At 37.6% G+C, this 18760-nt stretch overlaps 1 protein-coding gene across 2 annotated transcripts in view; it reads left to right on the top strand.

Moving 5' to 3' along the window:
- SLC2A9 (solute carrier family 2 member 9) overlaps positions 1-18760 on the top strand; it is an 84860-nt gene that overhangs the window by 7086 nt on the left and 59014 nt on the right. For both annotated transcript variants that reach the window (XM_014883189.2, XM_014883188.2), the window contains exons 3-5: positions 3584-3744; positions 7538-7662; positions 8785-8930. In XM_014883189.2, the coding sequence (XP_014738675.2) occupies positions 3584-3744; positions 7538-7662; positions 8785-8930 (432 nt within the window). The remainder of the gene's footprint in view (positions 1-3583; positions 3745-7537; positions 7663-8784; positions 8931-18760) is intronic.

The following is an 18760-nucleotide window of genomic DNA, read 5'->3' as shown; positions in this document are numbered from 1 at the left end:
GCAGGAGTAAGGGAAAGAAAGGATGATGGGATCAGCTCCTTGGCAGCGCTCAGGAAGTTCTCTTTGAACCATATGATAGATTACAGTGGTATGAATGGGGAGGTTGAAGATACAACCCTCTGATAAATGCTAAATTCCAGGTTTTGTACTTCATAACACTTCCAGGATTGTCTGATTTTGCTTGAAACCTTTAGTGTGGCTTTTGGGCTAAAACTGGGCACTATGCTGATGGCTTTGGTCATACCATTACAGGTATGTATGGAGTATCCCTTGGCTTCAGTGTTTAATTGAGAATTTCGTATCTCTCTTATTCATGTTAAGCCATACATTAGCTAGGGCTAGGAGTAGCCTTACTGTCAAGGAAGTTGTGTAGTTCAAGAATAAAATATCACTCTGACCTCTGGCCTCCCTCTAGCTCCAGAATTAATGTGTGTCATCCATTTGCTATGACAGACCACTTTCCTGTCCCTGTCCCTGGAGATGCTTTGACCAGCAGCAGAAGGGAAGAGCACAGGCTGAGGTCATAGCCGTGGTGGGGAACAGTGAGCCATATCAAAGCTGAAAAGGAAAGAAAAGGAACCTTTGCCCCATCTATTTTCACCTGTGTGTTACTAAATCAGTCTGCCACAAGATGACCCTTTGAGAATACTGATATGAGACGACTGAGAAACACCAAAGCAGAGTATCTTGTAGCTGTGCATAAAAGCAGCCTTGTAAGAGGTTTACTGAGAATGCAGTAATTCCTACAAGTTCCAAGCTGAGTTTCATTTATAAAATTGGTAGGATGAATAACTTCTTGTGGTGTCATGCAGCTTACAGCTGTCAAACTGTCCTTCTCTCTGTAGGATGCTGGGTATCTTCTGCCCCTGTTTGCTTCAGTACAGTTCCTCTTGATGCTGAAGTCCTCCAGCCTTAGAGAAGGACTGTATAATCCTTTGAGAAGTAGGGAAAAAAGTCTTGATAAAGACATTTGACTAAAACACAGAATGTTACTAGGAACCTCGAACTGAGAATGTCAGCAGGATGTCAGCAGGAGCTGATGGAGTGAAGGAAATTAATTTAAGACTGAAGTGTTGAAGAACTATTTGTAAATTCTTGTGTCCATTTACTTTCAGTGCCACAAATTGTGTCTGCTCATCAAACCACAGGGGACTTGTCCTATAGTTCTCACTGGTGGGCTTTACTTCAGGTCATCTCATGAAGCAGAATTAGTCCAACTTCCTGATGGTTGCAAGGGGGAAATAAGCTGCACATACTCTGTTCAGAGTAAAGATTGTTTCCCACTCAGTTCCCTGTGGTTCTGTAGGAAAGATCATGGCCCATCACAGGTATGATTCCCTGAGAAATCCAGAAGTACAAGTTTCCATGGGCTTGTTCAAAGGCTTACCATAATTTATTAAAAACATATGGGAGCATTTGGCAGTAGGAAGACAAAAGATTTAATTGAATACAAGATGAAGCTGCCTTTTTTTCTGAGCTGAATTTCTGCAGTTCATTTCATGGACTGATTGTGGGCAATGCCTGTGGAACAATGATGTGCTTTGTGCTCTGTGCAGGAAGCAAAGTCCCTGTGACTTTCTGCCTTGCAGCCCTTGCCCTCCTCCTGCAGGAGGCTGCAGCTCTGGGTTCCTATGGCACAAACATGCAGCCTGCTGTGACAGCTGCTTCAGTACTTGTCACTGTGTGTGACCTCTGTAACCATGGGTAAGACAAGGAAAACATCTCTCTTGTTTTTAAAATACATCCATTAGATTCATATATATAAAAATTTATATATCCCTTATACTCCTCATCCCAGCACTACTATCATAATAAATTGAGGCAGTTGAGAAAATAAAGTACTGATATCAGCCAGCCACCATTTTTTGTAGGTTTTGTGTAGGGGCTAAAATTTTTGTATACAGGTTTACTCCTTTAGTGTTATTGAGACACGTGTTCAAAATCCCAAAGGAGCTTTTACACAGAATTCAATGGATTCAAATCCAGTGGATTTATCTACCAGGTTTGTTTTGTTTCATGTGCATCTTCTGAAAACCTCTGTGTTTTATTAGCTTCATATTTATTAGCAATGGTAGTCCAGAGAGAGGCGCTAGTATATGTCAGAATGTGCATCTATCTGTTACTAGTGAGTGTTTTAGTTTGTACTTTCTTTTCTTGAATATTTGCTATGCTGATAAAATTAGTCATAGCACAAGGGGAGAGTAATTTGCATACTATTTTTATCCATTATCATTAACAAGAAATGTTAATAGTGTTCTAAAAGTGTTTTCTCTTAGTATTCATTGCTATCAGAAATTAATTTCAAATAGACAAGAAGATGTCTGAATCTAAATATAATCTGAGTATTAGTATTAAAGAACAAAGGTGTTAATACTTCATTTAATGGCAGATTCATTTGGAATCTTACTGTGAGACTTCTAAATGATTCAAGCACCAAATTGAATTTTTATTTTCTTTTTATTTTCTTTTCCTTTTTATTTTTATTTTTTATTTTTATTTTCTTTAAATTATTTTTAAATTTTTTTTTCCTTGTCTGTTTAGAAACATTTAAGATAGGATGGAAGAAACAGCCCTTTTCTCCTTTTAATTCAGGGCACAAGAAGTTTACTAGAAATTTGATAGATGGAAGACAGGAAATTGTATATTTTACCTTCACCTTTCTTAGATATTTTATAGATGGAGAGCTGATGATTCAGTCTAAAAGTCCTCAAAGATAATATTTCATGTTTCCAAGGCCAGACTTTAGGTAAAGTTTGAAGTCCCTCATTTGAACAAGGAAAATGTAGTGGCTTCTTATGCTGAGTTCTGTCCCAAGATAGTTTAAGAGCTGTTACATTCTGAAGAAAATCAGAGAAGAAACTGGGAAGAAGTGCCAAGATTAAACTTTAGATACTGTAGAGCTTGAGAGCTTTTCCCAAGTGTGTTGTGCCCTCCTGCTGTAGTGACTGCAAATTCCTGGTGCTGTATCCTCACCAGAGCATCAGGCACCATGGTGGCATTTCCTTGGTTTTGAAATGGGAGCAGCATAAAAACAAAGAAGCTTGACTAAATAGAAAGTAAATAGGTGATATCTCTGCAGGCAATACAGAGACTATGTTAAAATGCAGACCTGGAGCTATGACATCTTTACCTTTTAAAAAGATGAAGAACTTAGTCTAATTAAACATCAGGGAAGGGAAGTTGTTGGAAGGCATCCTTCAAAAGTCTGTGGTTGTGCTCATGTGAGGAGAGCAGAGGAAGAGTGTAAACTTTGGCATGTTAAAGACTAAAGAGTGATCTCGTTCTGGACATTCTTGTCTACCTGTGGGGTTTTTTTCCCCACCTGTTTTGGTACTGCCTTGTAGCTCTGTGCATATATGCTTGGACTGATTCCATTAATTTGATTGCAGTTGTATCTATAAATGAGGCCCCATTTTTTGGAGGAGAGAGACAGAAGAGCAAGAGTGATTGCTGCAAGAAAGCTACTGGGGATTTTCTGGGTTTTAAATTCTGTTTCTCTCAGTTGTATCCTAAAGTGTGTGGGTTTTTGTTGTTTTGAGTTTTTTTTTCTTTGCACATGTTTTTACTGTGTATTTTCTTTCAGTTTATCAAGAAGTTTTACAATGAAACTTGGGAAAGGAGATATGGCTTCTCAGTGGATGAAGGCACACTGACACTCCTCTGGTCCATAACTGTTTCTATTTTTGCCATCGGTGGCCTTGTGGGTGCCATTATTGTTACCCCAATTGTGAAGTTCTTTGGAAGGTAAGCGTTTTGGAAAATTCGCCTTTTCTAATGTAGTTTCTCAGTCTCTCTAGGCGGCTTTACTTTTATTTAAAAAAAAAAAAAAAAAAAAAAAAAAAAAAAAAAAAAAAAAAACCCAAAAAGATCTTTAAATTCTGAAAACTTACTGTGCATCATTTGAGCCACAGAAGCCATTTGCTCTGAATGGGCAGTGGGCTGAGATTTCAAGGAGTGTGACTTGTCAGGTGTTCTAAAGGAAAATACCATAAAATAGAAATGATTTCACAAAGGACTGGCAGAACCTTGTTTCATGAGTCTACTGAGTATCTTACTGTGAGCAAACAAAGACGTCAACATATCTCATTTGCTTCTTAACAGCATGTGCTGTCATATGGTAATAAAAATTAACTCTTATTTCAAGCCTTGTGTCAACTTAAAATACAGTTTGAAGAACTGGACTAGGATGAAGTTCATGAATGGCTTTCCCCAAGAAGGGGGTATGCCATCCATTCTGTACAATGCAGTATTTGACCAAGTCTTGACCATAGAGAATATGAGTATTTTAGGAATGTTTGTGTTGATGTGTGTTTATATTTTTTGCTGCAGGTACTAACTAGGTATTTCTGTCAAAAAATTTTGTCATGCAGTCTTTTAAATAGAATTTTAAGGGTAATTTATAATTTATCTATATTTAGAAGGGCATGAAAAAATCCCCACCATTGTAGCATTCATTGTAACTACTTATTTGGATTTTTCTTAATTGTAAAGTCAATGTTTTTGATATCTTTTAGTCAGTTAAATCCCAGGAGAACATCGTTATGGAGGCTTAAATATAAACGTAAACCTCCAGTGCTCTTACTTTCCTATTTTACATTTTCACTATTTCTACTAGATTGTACTTTCCTCTATTTTCATTCTCTCACACTCTATTTTTCACTCTCTTAATTTGCCCATATGTCATTTTTCATCTCAAAGAGTGTATTTTGAGGTTCTTCCATTTCACACTTTCAGCAGGTCATTATTCTTAGCTGTTACCCATTCTTCATTAATTTATTTTGTCACTACAACACCTGACTTTCAATTTTTAAATATTTTCCAGTTACTTTTTTTTTTTAGGTTTTCAATTTCTTCTGTCAAATCATACATTTGGCTTTAATATACTTGTTAGAAACATGAATTTTGCCTAACTCAGATTAACTAATTCCCAGAATATTGCTGAGTCTTTATGAAAATAAAGGGAAGTAAAAATGGGTTCACAGAAGGCGAGGATTTTCAGTGAAGAGTAGAGCAGCTTTGTGTGCAGGTTTGTGAAATTGGTGGCTGATCACTGTTGTAGATACACCAGGTAGTGGAGCTGGTCAGGTTTCCAGGGCAGACCTTCACACCTGCAGACTTTTCCCCTGTTTATGATGTTTATCTCCATTAAGCCATGAAAACATCTCAATTTCAGATGCAGTGGGTGAGTGCTGGAGCAGAGATGGGAAGGGGCTGAGTGAATAAAGGCTGCTCAGCAAGGAGAGGTTCTTGAGTTTGCTGCTCACACTGCAGTGTGTTTGTCTGGTCTAGGAGCCCAGACTGACACGTCATTATGGTAATTGAGGAGCACATAGTGAAATGTTGGCAGAACAATAAAATACTTTGCTGTTAAATTGCTCAAGTGTAGGTTGGAGGGTTGTGTGTATGATGAAGCTGAGCTCCATTTACACTGACACAGAATAATGAGCTAAGGGGGATTAAAAGCTCTAGTCAGAAATAATGTATGACTTTACAAGAACACTTTTGAATCATATTGCTGTAAGGTTAAAAACATAAATTGCAAATTACTGGATTCCTGGGCCCTATTTACTTCAAGAGACATGTAATTTTTTGAAAAGGAACCTTCATCCACATGAACATAATTCCCAAGTTCAGGTGTGGCTCTGACACTTCATAATTTAAATTCTCCTCTTCTGATGAAGAGGATCTGCTATTGTTTATTATCCTGAGCACCCAGACCAGTATGCTCAAGGGATTGTTTCAGTCACTCCCAGGGAGACATATTACCTGAGCATCACAACAGGCTCCTGTCCTTCTCCTTGGTACCACAGCCAGTGGTCACACTCAGTGCCTTCAGTGAAAGGACAGTGCAAAGGGTCGGGGTCAGGGTGCAGCAATTCCTCTGTGCCTCTCCCTGCTCCTCACTCCTCCTGTGCTCCAGGAGTGGGTCCCCATGGAGGAGATATCCCTGCTCAGGTCTGGATCACCCCCTCCTCCACTGCCCCTGTCTCACCCTTGCTCCATCTGCCCACAGAAGCCACTCCTGCAGCCCCAAACCTTGCCACAGACACTGCTTTCCATAGTAACACCCTAAATAGAGTGTCTTCTCGTTTTAATTTCCTTTTCAACTTACCAAAATCTTTGTTTTTATCCTGCTTAGTTAGGCTGTGCTTTTCTCTTCGCAGCTGCATAGTATAAGAGTTTGCTGGCCAATTTTCTCAAAAGATGTGTATTTTATAGTTTTTATTTAAATTAAAGGAGAAAAAAGTAATATCTTCAGATGAATGTATAAGACCTGTTTGACCTGAATGAATATTTTCTCTCCACTTTTCTCATTATTTGTATCACTTCAGCCATCTCAGAATGTATATCCATCTGAAAAATCTATTCCAAATATTACAGTCATCACTCTGATGGTTATGTTGTATAGACTTGAAATGAATTGTATCTCATTTTTCAATCTTCAAGACATGTTATTCATTCAGTGCTTAAATCTCACTGGAAAGCAGGAAGAGTAATTAAAAATACAAGTGTTAAAAATATTTCCTTTTAAAAAGGTACACCCAAAAAGTTAGGTGACATTTTCAATGGGTGTGAAATTTCCAGTTGATACTTACATGTTGAAAGAAATTAGAACTGGTGGGAGAGTTGTCACTTGCTCTAGAAAGGAAAGGGGTAGACAGCCTTCCCTTCCTTTTCTTTTTAATTGATCCCTTAAACTTGAGCAGGAAGTTCTGAAAGATGAAAACTAAAAGGAATTAAGCTGTTGGCAAATTAGAAATTTAGATATTTTGAAAATTTTAAAGTATGTTTTTGTGATTTTGTTTATACTTTTAAATAAAGTAATAATTTGCTGTAAAGAGTATTTCTTTATTTAAAAAACCCTAATGTTTTATTTAACTGTTATAGAATGAAATTATTTTAAAAGAGGGGAAGAAATATGTGAACTTCTATTTTGGTTAATTCCAACAATTTTTAGAAAAGAGATGATTTTTATTACTTGAATGAGCTGAAATATTTTTCCTAACTCTACAAGTAGGAAATAATTTTCCTCAATGTATGGTATTAACATTGAGAATTTAAGGATGAATTTTAATGACATAGATGATGTCACAGTTGGGAAGTCCTTGAACTGTCAAAAACCGCATTTAACATTAAAGGGCCTGTAGTTCTATCAGGTTATTGCTATTTGAAGTATATTCTTTGGGTTCTCCATACAGACATCCATGCAGATGTGTGCTTATTTATATTCATGCACAGAGCCTCAGGCCTGGCACTTGGGTTTTTAGGATAAGTTTAGCATAAGCTGGATCCTTCTGTGCTTCTCAAGTACAGCTCTTTAGTTATCTATGATGTGTTTTCTTTTAAACTGTGGTAAAGTTAGGAAACTGTATCCACATGGGTATAGTGCTGTTTTTCAGAACTCTACTAAGAGGCAGTGTTTGTTAGGCACTTTTTATTTATAGGTATTTAAGAATAATAGTTTACTGTGCTTGCAGTATAACTAGATCTAACTGCCTTGATGCTGGTTTCTACCTAAGCCGTCTTTGCCTTTCAGGAAATGCACACTGGTGCTCAATAACGTGTTTGCAGTGTCAGCTGCCCTGTTGATGTCCCTGTCCTTGCTGGCAGGGTCGTTTGAAATGCTCATCCTGGGCCGCATTATCATGGGTGTCGATGCAGGTAAGCTTTGGTCACACTCTACATGCCTGAAATGCTTGTGCCATGCACACACTTCCTCCTCTTCCCCAGACAGAATTTGCTTTACACCAAAGAGGCGTTCCAGGGACTGGCTGTGCCCACACTGATTTCACTGGGACAAAATGGCACACTAAGGGCTGCAGGATCTGATGTTTGGAGGAGACACTGGAATGGATGCTCACCAGTGCTAACAACGCTGGTTGTTTCCCCACCTTTCCCCTTCCAGCTGTGATAGAGTGTATTTATTTCCATGCCATGAAAATCCCTCGACTAAGACAGCATATTCTGTTATCAACACTGCTTCCTGCTGTGTTTAGTTGTTGGATCCCATGCTGGTACCTGCAGGACTAGGGAAGATTTGATACTTCACCAATTGTTCCTAGCAATATGGGCTTCCCAGTTTGAAAGTAAACCCTGGAGGCACTGCACACCAGAATAGTCTTGCAGACAGAAGGAAGGGCTTCTGCTAATTTTGATCTCAGATTACCATCAAGCAACCAAATTCTGGAGCTGTGCAAACATTGCCATTGTACTGACCAGGGTCATGCATTTGCTTGCTCTGTTCCCAGCTTTAAACACCATTCCAACTCTTGTTTTATGCCTATTTTGAAGAGTTCATTGCAGCTACAAACCTGTATTGAGAGAAACATCTGCTAATACTGTTTACAGTAAAAGTACTTCATCTGACAATGTCTGCTCTGTCTGACTGACACACTGGGCTTTTTTCCCCTGACCTGCACTAGTGTTAACATAATTTTGCTTGCTTTGGGATGAGCAAATTTAAAACATAAAATCTGCCCTTCTGGAGATTCTCATCTCTGAGTAACCTTAGGTGCTCCACATCAAAAAGCAGCCTATGCACATCACTGTTGATCTGTAACAGATAATCAATCCCATAGTTATTAAATGGTGTGAGAGTAATTTGACATGCAGGGAAAATAATTCATGTTATGTATGGATAGATATAATTCTGTTCCTTGCATATTTTTATGCCACTTTTGTAAGCAGATTATCATTCAGGCTCCTTTCAATAGGAATTTGTTGCATACCTGGCATAATAAGAATGTTATGACTTAATACATGGGTTTTGCTCTTCCTTTGTAGGCATTTCCTTAAGTGCCCTCCCCATGTATTTGAGTGAAATATCTCCTAAGGAAATCCGTGGTTCACTGGGTCAGGTCACAGCGATTTTCATTTGTATTGGTGTTTTCACTGGTCAAGTTCTGGGGCTGCCAGAAATATTTGGGCAAGTAAGTATTTAACAGACCTTTTCTATCAAAGAACACAAGCATGATCTAAATGTCATATTTTCATATTTTGACTGGATTCTTTACAAAGGTGGAAAATAGAAATATTTCTTTTTTCATTTTGAAGCACTTCGAAAAGTAGTTTCCTTCTTGTCTTCTAAAAGCACATACTAAAAGCATGACTAAGTTTGGTAGATGTGGCCAGCAGTTTCAACAGCTTGAGTGGCTTGTGTGTGTCCGTATGGAGATCTCCTTCTCCCCCTTTCTCCATGTACATCTACTTTTGCTGGTTTCCAGTTTCTTTTGGCACCATGGAAATGCTTAAGAGTTTTTATATTTTTGATCTCTAATTTTTCAATGTGAGATAGAGCTGAAAAAGGCTTGGATAGAGTTATTATGAGAACCTGAATAGGAAGACTCTTGCTTAGTGATTTCAGTGTTCCTTTTAGTGCAATCCTTACTTGTCCTGCTTTTAGAGTAAATGGTAGAAGAGCACAGTTAACACACACCTTTATGGAGAGATTATCTATTCAGATAAGAGGTTATCTTGCTGTCAGAGGCTGAGATTAACTTGGTGGCCACTGGATGTCATCATTACTCTGAATAAATGAGCTCGAGTTTTGTTCAGGCTGGCAACTGGAAATACAAAATCACACAATGGGTAAGGTTGGAAGGAACCACAGTGGACATCTGATCTGACCAGGTGCTTTCCATTCAGAGATGAATCTTCAAGGCAAGTGTGGAAGAAAGGTCTCCAGCAATCCTCTCACATTGAAACTTGAACACAGAATCCCTTCTGACAACCAGAAAAAGTAGTAAGATGTTGGAAAGTGAGAGGAGCTTGTCCTTCTCTGTCCATTCAAAGGCACCTCTTTTGTAAATACGTGATGCCATCCTTCCTGACACTTTTATTTTTGCCTGACCAGCTTTCTTATTCTGACCATTTATTCTTGTTCAGCTCTACTGAAGCCTAATGATTTGATTCAATTTACCCTTTATTGAAGGATAGATTTCTCCCCTGCCCATCCAAAGCAACAGATTTTAGGATAAAACTTAAAATAGCTTTTTTTGTGTGGCTTCTGGCCAGATGTCCCTTCTCTTGCCTTGGAAGCAAGTCTATTACAAATGAGTGTAGGAAATTTCAAGAGACCAATTTGATTGCCTAGAATATGGCAGCCCTTATGTAGCAGGAGTTTTTTTATATTTGGATTTTTGAAACTTGCATACACTTTCAAAGGTTGAGTATTATGCAAATACTTATTCCTTAATTTCAGCTCATTCTTGCTGGTTTTATTTCGCTTCTTGCCTTGCTTTCTTCACCATTGTTGCCACTTCCAAATTATGGAGGTAATGTTTCTGCTTCTACAACCTTCTTTAGTGTGAAGTTGATTAATATCACACCATTAAAGACAGACATTAATTTAAGAAGAAATATGCTTCATCTGTAGAATTAGTTTTTTCAAGATGGGTAACATCAACATGTAAAAGAAGCAAAGTTTTAGCTGATGTGAATTGCAATATTTCCAGCCAATTTATCAGAGGCAGCTTGAATATTCTAGTTGGGTATGTGGGCGGGTTTTTTCTTTTACTTTGTCTTGGTTTCAGTCAAGCCAGGATTTTTTTTTCCCTAGGCTTACGGGATCCCATTGAAACTCCTTCAGTGAGAGGTAGTTTTTTTTTAGCTGCTCTGTAGTTGTTTGTTTCTTATCAGATTTTGTTGTGGATAATAATAGCTGCAAATACTTGAGTTCTGCCATGGTTTCATAAGTTTTCTGCTGAGATCTGTTGTGTGTCTACTACTTGTAAATGGATCAAATATTCAAGGGGTTATTAACCATAGTATCTAAGCAGTGATGGTTTTGAAGAAAGGAGGGACAAAAACAGAGATGAGTGTCTTGCTGGAAGAGAGTCTTTGAAAAAGGGATGGACATGAGAAGAGCTGTCAGCATGGCTGAGGTCCTTTTTGTAAGAGGAGGTAACAGCAGCACTGCTGTGTGGTCAAGTGAACAGTGGGAAGGGAGAGGAAATGACTGCACCTTGTTAACATGAGAAACAAGGAATAGAGTGGCTTAAACTCAAAGACAATGTAAGACAATGTGGCTACAAGAATGATTTTTTTTATAAATATTGTGCGAATAATTGCATGCTGAAATTCATCAGAGTGACATTTGGAACAGACTTCTGGCTGAAGTAGCTTGAGCAGAAAATTTAAATTTCAAATTGGAGCTTGATGCATTTATGTGGATTATATGAGGTTGTTGCCTTCAGTGGTCCTGTGGAAGTCTCTCCACAGAAAAGGCAAGTGTTTATGTCAGTTGTGGGGAATGGTGTTAACAAGCATTTATTAACAACCTAAGTGATGATTTCCTCTGTTATCAAATGCAAAAGCGTCTCTTTAAACGTGTCATTGGATAAAAATAGCTCTAAAGCAATGAGTATTACTTGAGCTAATCCAAAAGCCCTTACTGCTTTTCGTATCAAGTAGGTTAAGCAGCCCTAAATTGATTTTTTATCAATCTTTTGTTTGTCAAGATTGGTCAGGTGCAGCAGGAGGCATGTGGGCAGCCCCAGGTGCAGTGGTCAGCTCTGGCTGCGTTACTGGCTGTTTCAGGGCTGGTTGGCTGCTTTCTATTCCTTCAGTATTCCCAAGCTTACTACTGGAGCTGCTGAGGATTGACAATCTTCTCATTTCCTTCTAATACCTTGTCATGCCAGTTCTGTCAACTTATTCTCATTATTCTTTTGATCAACTGTTATTTATTCCTTAGAACCTTTCTGTTTCTTTTTTTTTTTCACCACCTTCTACAGTGTGCTTGCTCTCTCCTCACTTGTGTTTTAAACTTCACCTCCTCTAGTAACACAAGCTCTTTAATCTCTTTCTCACCCCATAAACTGTTCTCTCAAATAATTCTTGGTTTAAATTTGAACCCAGGAGAACAAGATTATACAGCTAACCCAGATGAAATAATACTTAAAAAAATAGAATTATATTAAATATTTCCTGTTTTCCCTGGAAATGTCTTGTCTGAAGTATTGCAGAAATGCATTTAATTCTTTTCTGTGTCCTGCCATATTGGCATGAACTAGTCAAATATGACAATGACAAATATGACTATGTCCAATTTTTAAATTATAGTATAAAAAAGCAAATGTAACAAAAAATTTGCAATCTAATAAAGATTACCTAAATACAGGCATTTTTAAATTCTGAATATGTAGTAATATATATAAATATATATATATATATTATAAATATATATATAAAATAATATATATTATTTTATTTGTCTCCAAAAGTACTAATTTTAGAATGTGTTTCTTCAGTATGCAATGCTTGCCAAGAGTGAATATTTGAAGGAAAAAGCTGCAGTTGGGACAACAGTTCTCTGCTGAAGTGACTTGATAATCTTACTTGCTTTCCACAGTCCTAATTGCCTGCCATCCAACAAATAACACTAATGCTTTTTATTCAAGATTCTGATTTTTATAGGTCATAACCTAAGAGAAAACCTACCTGCAATGTCTCCACTGAGGTTTGGGGAATTCCACCATGGAAAAGCAGGCTGGTGATCAGAGTACAGAGCACAATGACTTCACGTGCTGGTGACCTGCTTGTCCCAGCAGCCCAGCTGCTGTGTGCTCTTTTCCACGTGCTGGCATCTTGTGTTCTGTAAGCCAGAGTCCTGAATTCTTCAGGAAGCCATGGCATCTGTAGAAAACAGCTTGGTGCAGGCCCACAGGTGTGCAATGATGTTATCTGCTGTAATATGGGCACTAAATTATTGCTACTGGCTACATGGTTATTTAATTCAGGCTATTTTTGGTTGTACAGCATGTGCAGCTTGCATATATCTGACTGAAGGAAAAAAAACAGATAATAAGATAAGGACAAACGATCTTAGACCTGTCACTTCTTCAAGCACTGCCCTTCAGGTATTTCCATTCTCTCTGTTTCTGTGCTTCTGCAATTGAATCACCCAGCCTATTTTTCCTGACAGATTGCTCCTGCAAACCAAAGGCCAGTGCACTGTCAACTTCAGTTTTGAAAGTTCAAATTTACACTTTCTGTCTTGGGGGAATATTGCCTGGCCTGATTCTGACATATTCCATGAAACTTTAGGTATCTCTCTAGCTAACTCATCTAGTTCCTCCTGCATGGAATATCCTGCTCCAGAGGTTTTCCTTAGCATGGTAACATCTAAACATTTTAAACCATCAGACTGGCTATTCTACAGCTTCATTTTGTTTAATGAAGCTGGACTTTAATCTTTCCTTAGATTATAGAGGATTTAGTTTCTGAATACATTTTCAATAGTCACAGTGCTCTTATTTTCAGCATACATTGAGCTTCAGTATCTCTTTTATCTATGTATCAATAGGAGAGAGAAAAAAATGTTTCACAGTGTGTATGTTTATTCAGGACAGGTAAAGCTGAAACAGTTGCCCTTGCCATGCTTTCCTCAGACCTCTGCTTTGAGCCCCTTTTCCTGCACCTGCAGTGCCAGGATAAAGTTGTTTTCCCTGGAATTTCCCCAGCAGCTGGACAGCTCTGGCTGCTTCTCTGACTGAACAGCTGCTTGCCATTGGTACTCCAATGGACAAATAGAATTGTTGTGTTTTGTTTTGTTCACTTCAGCAACCCTACTTTATAAACTTCAAGCACCCAGGAACTTGTCTAACTACATGGTTGCATTGTTTCCTAATGGATAGTGTGTTACCCTAAAAACTTTGCTTTACTTGTATCCTCAGACTCACAGGGGGGACATGAATACTATCGCTGTGTTAGTGTTTCAAGGAAAAAAAAAAAAAAAAAAAGTAGACTAAACAGAAAAAAAGTAAAATTCCTGATGTGTCCATCTCTTTAAAGTTGCTAGTATAGTAGGTCTGGTCATTCTGTTTTAAAAAGTGTGTAATCAAGCAGTACAAGGTACAGGAGTGGGTATCAATGATCGGATTTGGGAAGTGGCTTCTTGAGAAAATGGAGTTAAACTCCTATGGGTAACCCCATGCTGGGGAAACACTCAAAGCATGAGTGCACCAGAAATAAAGTGGGCCAGAGAAGGTTTAGAATTTATTGTGAAATTACATTTTTCTGTAATGCTGCTTTCCTAGACTCTTCTCAATATTTCTTTAAAAGCATTTGGAATTTATGGCAAAAGTCCTGTGTACATGGTTAAAGTTACAAATTTTATTAATTGGATGTTGTCTTTGTCATGGAAGACACACGAATTAGTCTAATCACAGTTTTTTGAGGATTTTTCTAGCTTTAATGCATGTTTGGCTGGAGAATATATGTTTTTAAAAAGGTATTTAGCTGGAAATAGGTTTGTGACACATGATGACACTGGCCAAACTGTCCTCCCCACAAGTCATTATTTACCAAAGAAATTCTGCTACTGATATAAATATCAATATCAGTTTCTGCAGCAAATTGAGCTAAAGCTGGAAAAGGATCAATGAGCTCCACAGACACTGTACTATATGCCTAGTAAGGAAACATCTCTGTGTTGAGTCCCTTTCTCGATTGTTTATTACACAAATGAACCTTGCTGAGGAATAATTATGATAAAACTAAAAACTTCAGTTGATGCTGTGTTAAACTCTAATTTTCTTTATCAGACCACTTAAAAATGATGTATTTGATGTGATAGATAACTGTATTTAGAAAAGTTTATACAGGATTTTCTCTTTTTGCTCTACCAAGGTCTTTTAAAAGTACTCCTTCACTTGCTTGAAAACAGACAGTGATGGAATAGGTTGTACAGCCTGTGCAATTGAAGGCTGTTCTGAAAATAAGCTTTGATTTTACTTGTCAAAGCTTCATTTTCAGCGTGATTTTTCCTTTGTTTTTCTTTCTTTCTTTCTTTCTTTCTTTTTTTTTTTTTTAACTGATCTTTCTTTCTAAGACTCTTGACTCAGATTCAAGGATTCCTTAAAAACTGTCTAAAATAAAAATTACAGATGAGTAGAGAAAGCAATTCCAAATCACTCTAGGGACCTGAACCCTGCAGGTAGACACCAATGGCAAAATGGTCAATTGGAGATGATCTTGAAATGAATCTGACACATTTGCATGGTAACACAAAGTATGAATTTACTAGTTTCTTAGTATTTTTCAGTGAGCTCTTTTGTTCTCTATGTTTATCTTCTCCTTGAGCCATGATAGTGACTATAGTTAAAGATATTCTTTAAAATGAAAGTGAGAATTTCAGAGTATAGAACAGAGAGCTCTTGTGGCAATAAGAGACAGGTGAACTCTTGCAGCTTCATGCAGTGTTGGAAATGAAAGCAGCTTATGCTTTATTCTGTCTACAGAATATAACAAGGTGTTTGTACTTTCTGTTAGAGTAAGACAAATACCTCCACCAGTTTAGCATTTTCCAGGATCACTTGAAATCCTAAAGTATCCTGTTTGTAATTTCAAACACCTGGCTATGTAGAATAAAAAAATCCTGTAACTTCTTCACTCTGCCGAGTTATATTCTAAAAATATAGTGAACTGAAGCAAAGCCGAGTTTGGAAGCCAGTAATTAGTGGTGTAGCCCAGAGTTCCAGTCCTGTTCAGTACCTTCATTAATGACCTGGATGATGGTGGAGCTGTTTGTATTTGTAGAAACATGCAGCTTTGTGGGGTCTATTTTAATATATAAATTACTAGTTCTTAATGAGTTCTTAAGAGCCCAGGTAAGTAGGACTTGAGAAAAATAACACAGGAATTTTTCTCATCAGCTCTGGTTCCCAGTTGTGGGGGTTTTTGGTCAGGATTTGTCTAAGTTTAGAGCAAGAGTTTGAGGAGGTGGTCTCAGTACTCCTGGAAACCATTCTGCTATTGAACCAGGCTTGCAAAAAGTGACTCCAAATTACCTTGGTCCCTGCCAATTCACTGGACTGCTGAGCTTGTACAGAATTCCTTAAAAACACAGACGCAAAACTGTGTCATATTTGTGTAGTAAAATGCAAAATTGAATGGAAAGCTAAAGCCTTCCCTGACGAGTTGTTTAAAACTTCTTCTAAGGATACAGGAGACACATTGGTGCTTATAAGTGCTGCTGAAATCCTTAAGGGGATGATATCACTGAGAATAACTCAGAGAAACACCCTTACAAAGAAAGGATTTTCTCAACGGAAGGGAGGGAGGAGAAGAGAAAGAGAAAGAGAAAGAGAAAGAGAAAGAGAAAGAGAAAGAGAAAGAGAAAGAGAAAGAGAAAGAGAAAGAGAAAGAGAAAGAGAAAGAGAAAGAGAAAGAGAAAGAGAGGGAAGGAAGGAAGGAAGGAAGGAAGGAAGGAAGGAAGGAAGGAAGGAAGGAAGGAAGGAAGGAAGGAAGGAAGGAAGGAAGGAAGGAAGGAAGGAAGGAAGGAAGGAAGGAAGGAAGGAAGGAAGGAAGGAAGGAAGGAAGGAAGGAAGGAAGGAAGGAAGGAAGGAAGGAAGGAAGAAAGAAAGAAAGAAAGAAAGAAAGAAAGAAAGAAAGAAAGAAAGAAAGAAAGAAAGAAAGAAAGAAAGAAAGAAAGAAAGAAAGAAAGAAAGAAAGAAAGAAAGAAAGAAAGAAAGAAAGAAAGAAAGAAAGAAAGAAAGAAAGAAAGAAAGAAAGAAAGAAAGAAAGAAAGAAAGAAAGAAAGAAAGAAAGAAAGAAAGAAAGAAAAGAAAGAAAGGCAGGCCAAAAATGTTTCTGTGCTCATTCAGATAGTCACTAATTTCAGCAGGTGTTTGATGTCTGCCTGCACTTCCTGCAAACTGCTACCAGACACACAATTAAGAACTGCTTGAGGCAGAGATTTGGAAGGTGGCAATCTTTTTTCAGATATTCTCAGTTCTTTCCTTTTCTAGCAATGGAACTTTTCCATTCTCTTTTTACAGTTACACATAAGGAACAAAATCTCTTTCTGCTTGAAGCAATTTCCAAGTATTTATCAAGAGTCAAGGACTTCAATAAAGCTGTGAGCAGGGGCATGAGGGTCAACTCACTCAAGGGTTGGTTGATGCAGTCAAGGGAAGATGCTGTGCAGGCACCAGGCACAGCCTTGGTGGTGCTGGTAAAAGTACAGAAATGGTGCCAGGACCCTCTGGGTTGTTGTATATTCATAGTTCAGTAGGACCCATGGGAAGAGGATTACACCAGCCCTGCTGGGTGAATGTGGTGCACGTTGATATATGTCTAAAGGAGACATTAAGTGAGGTACTTTGTTTTTATTTATTGTGGATCAGCTGAGATAATGTATTTACTGGAGATTTTAAATCAACTTTTTATTGACTCCCCGAGACAGACACAACAGTATTTATTCATCCCTCTTCTGTACAGAGCTCATTAAGTAATGCATGGGAAAACAGCTGTGTGTTTTCATATTTGCAAATGAGTTTCAGTCCATTAAAGTTGTGCTGTGAGGCTTCAATTCCCAAAGTTTTAACAACATATGGCTGATGGGCCATATGTAATATTGAAATATTGCAGTTTTGCATTTGGGAAGGAGAATGTCTTACAGGAGAGGAGTTGTCTGAAAGTGGAAGTGTGGTTATGGAAACAAGAGCACTATGGAGATAGATATATAATTTAGATTCAACAGTGAACAAAAGACTTAATGGCAGAGCATCTAATGTTGGGATTAAAGTTTATCATCTCTGAGGATTTCTACTCACAGAGAGTGAAACAGTGCCCACCTGACATTTGGGAAGATTTCTATGTAGCTGTTCTTTGCTTAATTAGGTCAGTTGGAAAACCAGTGGACAAGCTTTCCTTGAAAGATATCCTTCAACAGATGTGAAGGAAAAACACCAAACACTGTGGAGGCTGATAGCAGTTGCTTATAATTTTCTCCTTATCCACTGAAACATAGTTAACACATGTAACTAAACTTAGAGCATTCGTTTATACTAATATTTAAAATAATACTTTATGCTACTTTATCAGACTTAAAAGGTGAGTTTTTCACTTACTGTAGCTGACCTGATAATAAATAGTGTCTATCTGTAAAACTCATCTTACCCTGTGTAAGTTGGACTCTGCTTCTGATGTGTAGGAGTAAGTGAACATTTCAGATTTGCCTGTTTCCTTACTGCTTGAGTATATGATAATATTTAAAAATCTGTTATTAAGGAATAAATCTAAAACTATTCGACCTGTGACTTCCTTCCAAGTCTGTTTCACACCCTGGGGAGACAACCACCACTTAAACATTTTTGAAGGTTCTTAACCTTCAAGATTAACATTTCAGTTTTACTTTCTATTACACATTGTAAAAACACCCATTATTGCTAATTCATGTCTTAATATGTAAATTTTTCCTTTACAAATTAGGTATTAATGCTATGGTGAGTTGGTCAAGCACTGTAAGATAGCATGAAGTCATCATATTGAGTAGGATGTGTTTTCTACTCTTGAGTGTCATTGCTTTTGAAACTGCTGACAAAAATGAAAAAAATGGGAGGTATATTCTTGATTAGAATTTTGAGAGATATTTTTAAACTTGAAGTAAATGTCAAATTAAAATGAATTGGTTTTTGTTTTCTTAAAATCCAAACCATATTTGTTTTCATTAAAGAAATAAATTAAGAAAGATTAAATATTCAAGCATTTCAATTGCTTTTAAAATAGCAAACATGCTTTGAGTATTTTCATGTTTATTTTTCTCTTAACCTTGATATACCTTAGTCTAACTTTCATAACTTCAGTTTGGCAAAATATAATCACATAAAAAATATTTGCATCTAATGCAATTTCTATGCCCTGGAGCACTTTTCTTCATCTCCCCCTGCATTCCCAGAAGGATGCAGGTCTTGGAGATCTCTATTGCATCTGCCAGTCCCACAGGGACATCTGAGGTACCCAAGGGCATCAGAAT

Source organism: Sturnus vulgaris, chromosome 4 (assembly GCF_052056855.1).
Source record: "Sturnus vulgaris isolate bStuVul1 chromosome 4, bStuVul1.hap1, whole genome shotgun sequence".
In the NCBI taxonomy this organism is placed as follows: Eukaryota; Metazoa; Chordata; class Aves; order Passeriformes; family Sturnidae; genus Sturnus; species Sturnus vulgaris.
The sequence above is the reverse complement of the archived record's forward strand: the minus strand, read 5'-3'. Positions and strand labels throughout refer to the sequence as shown.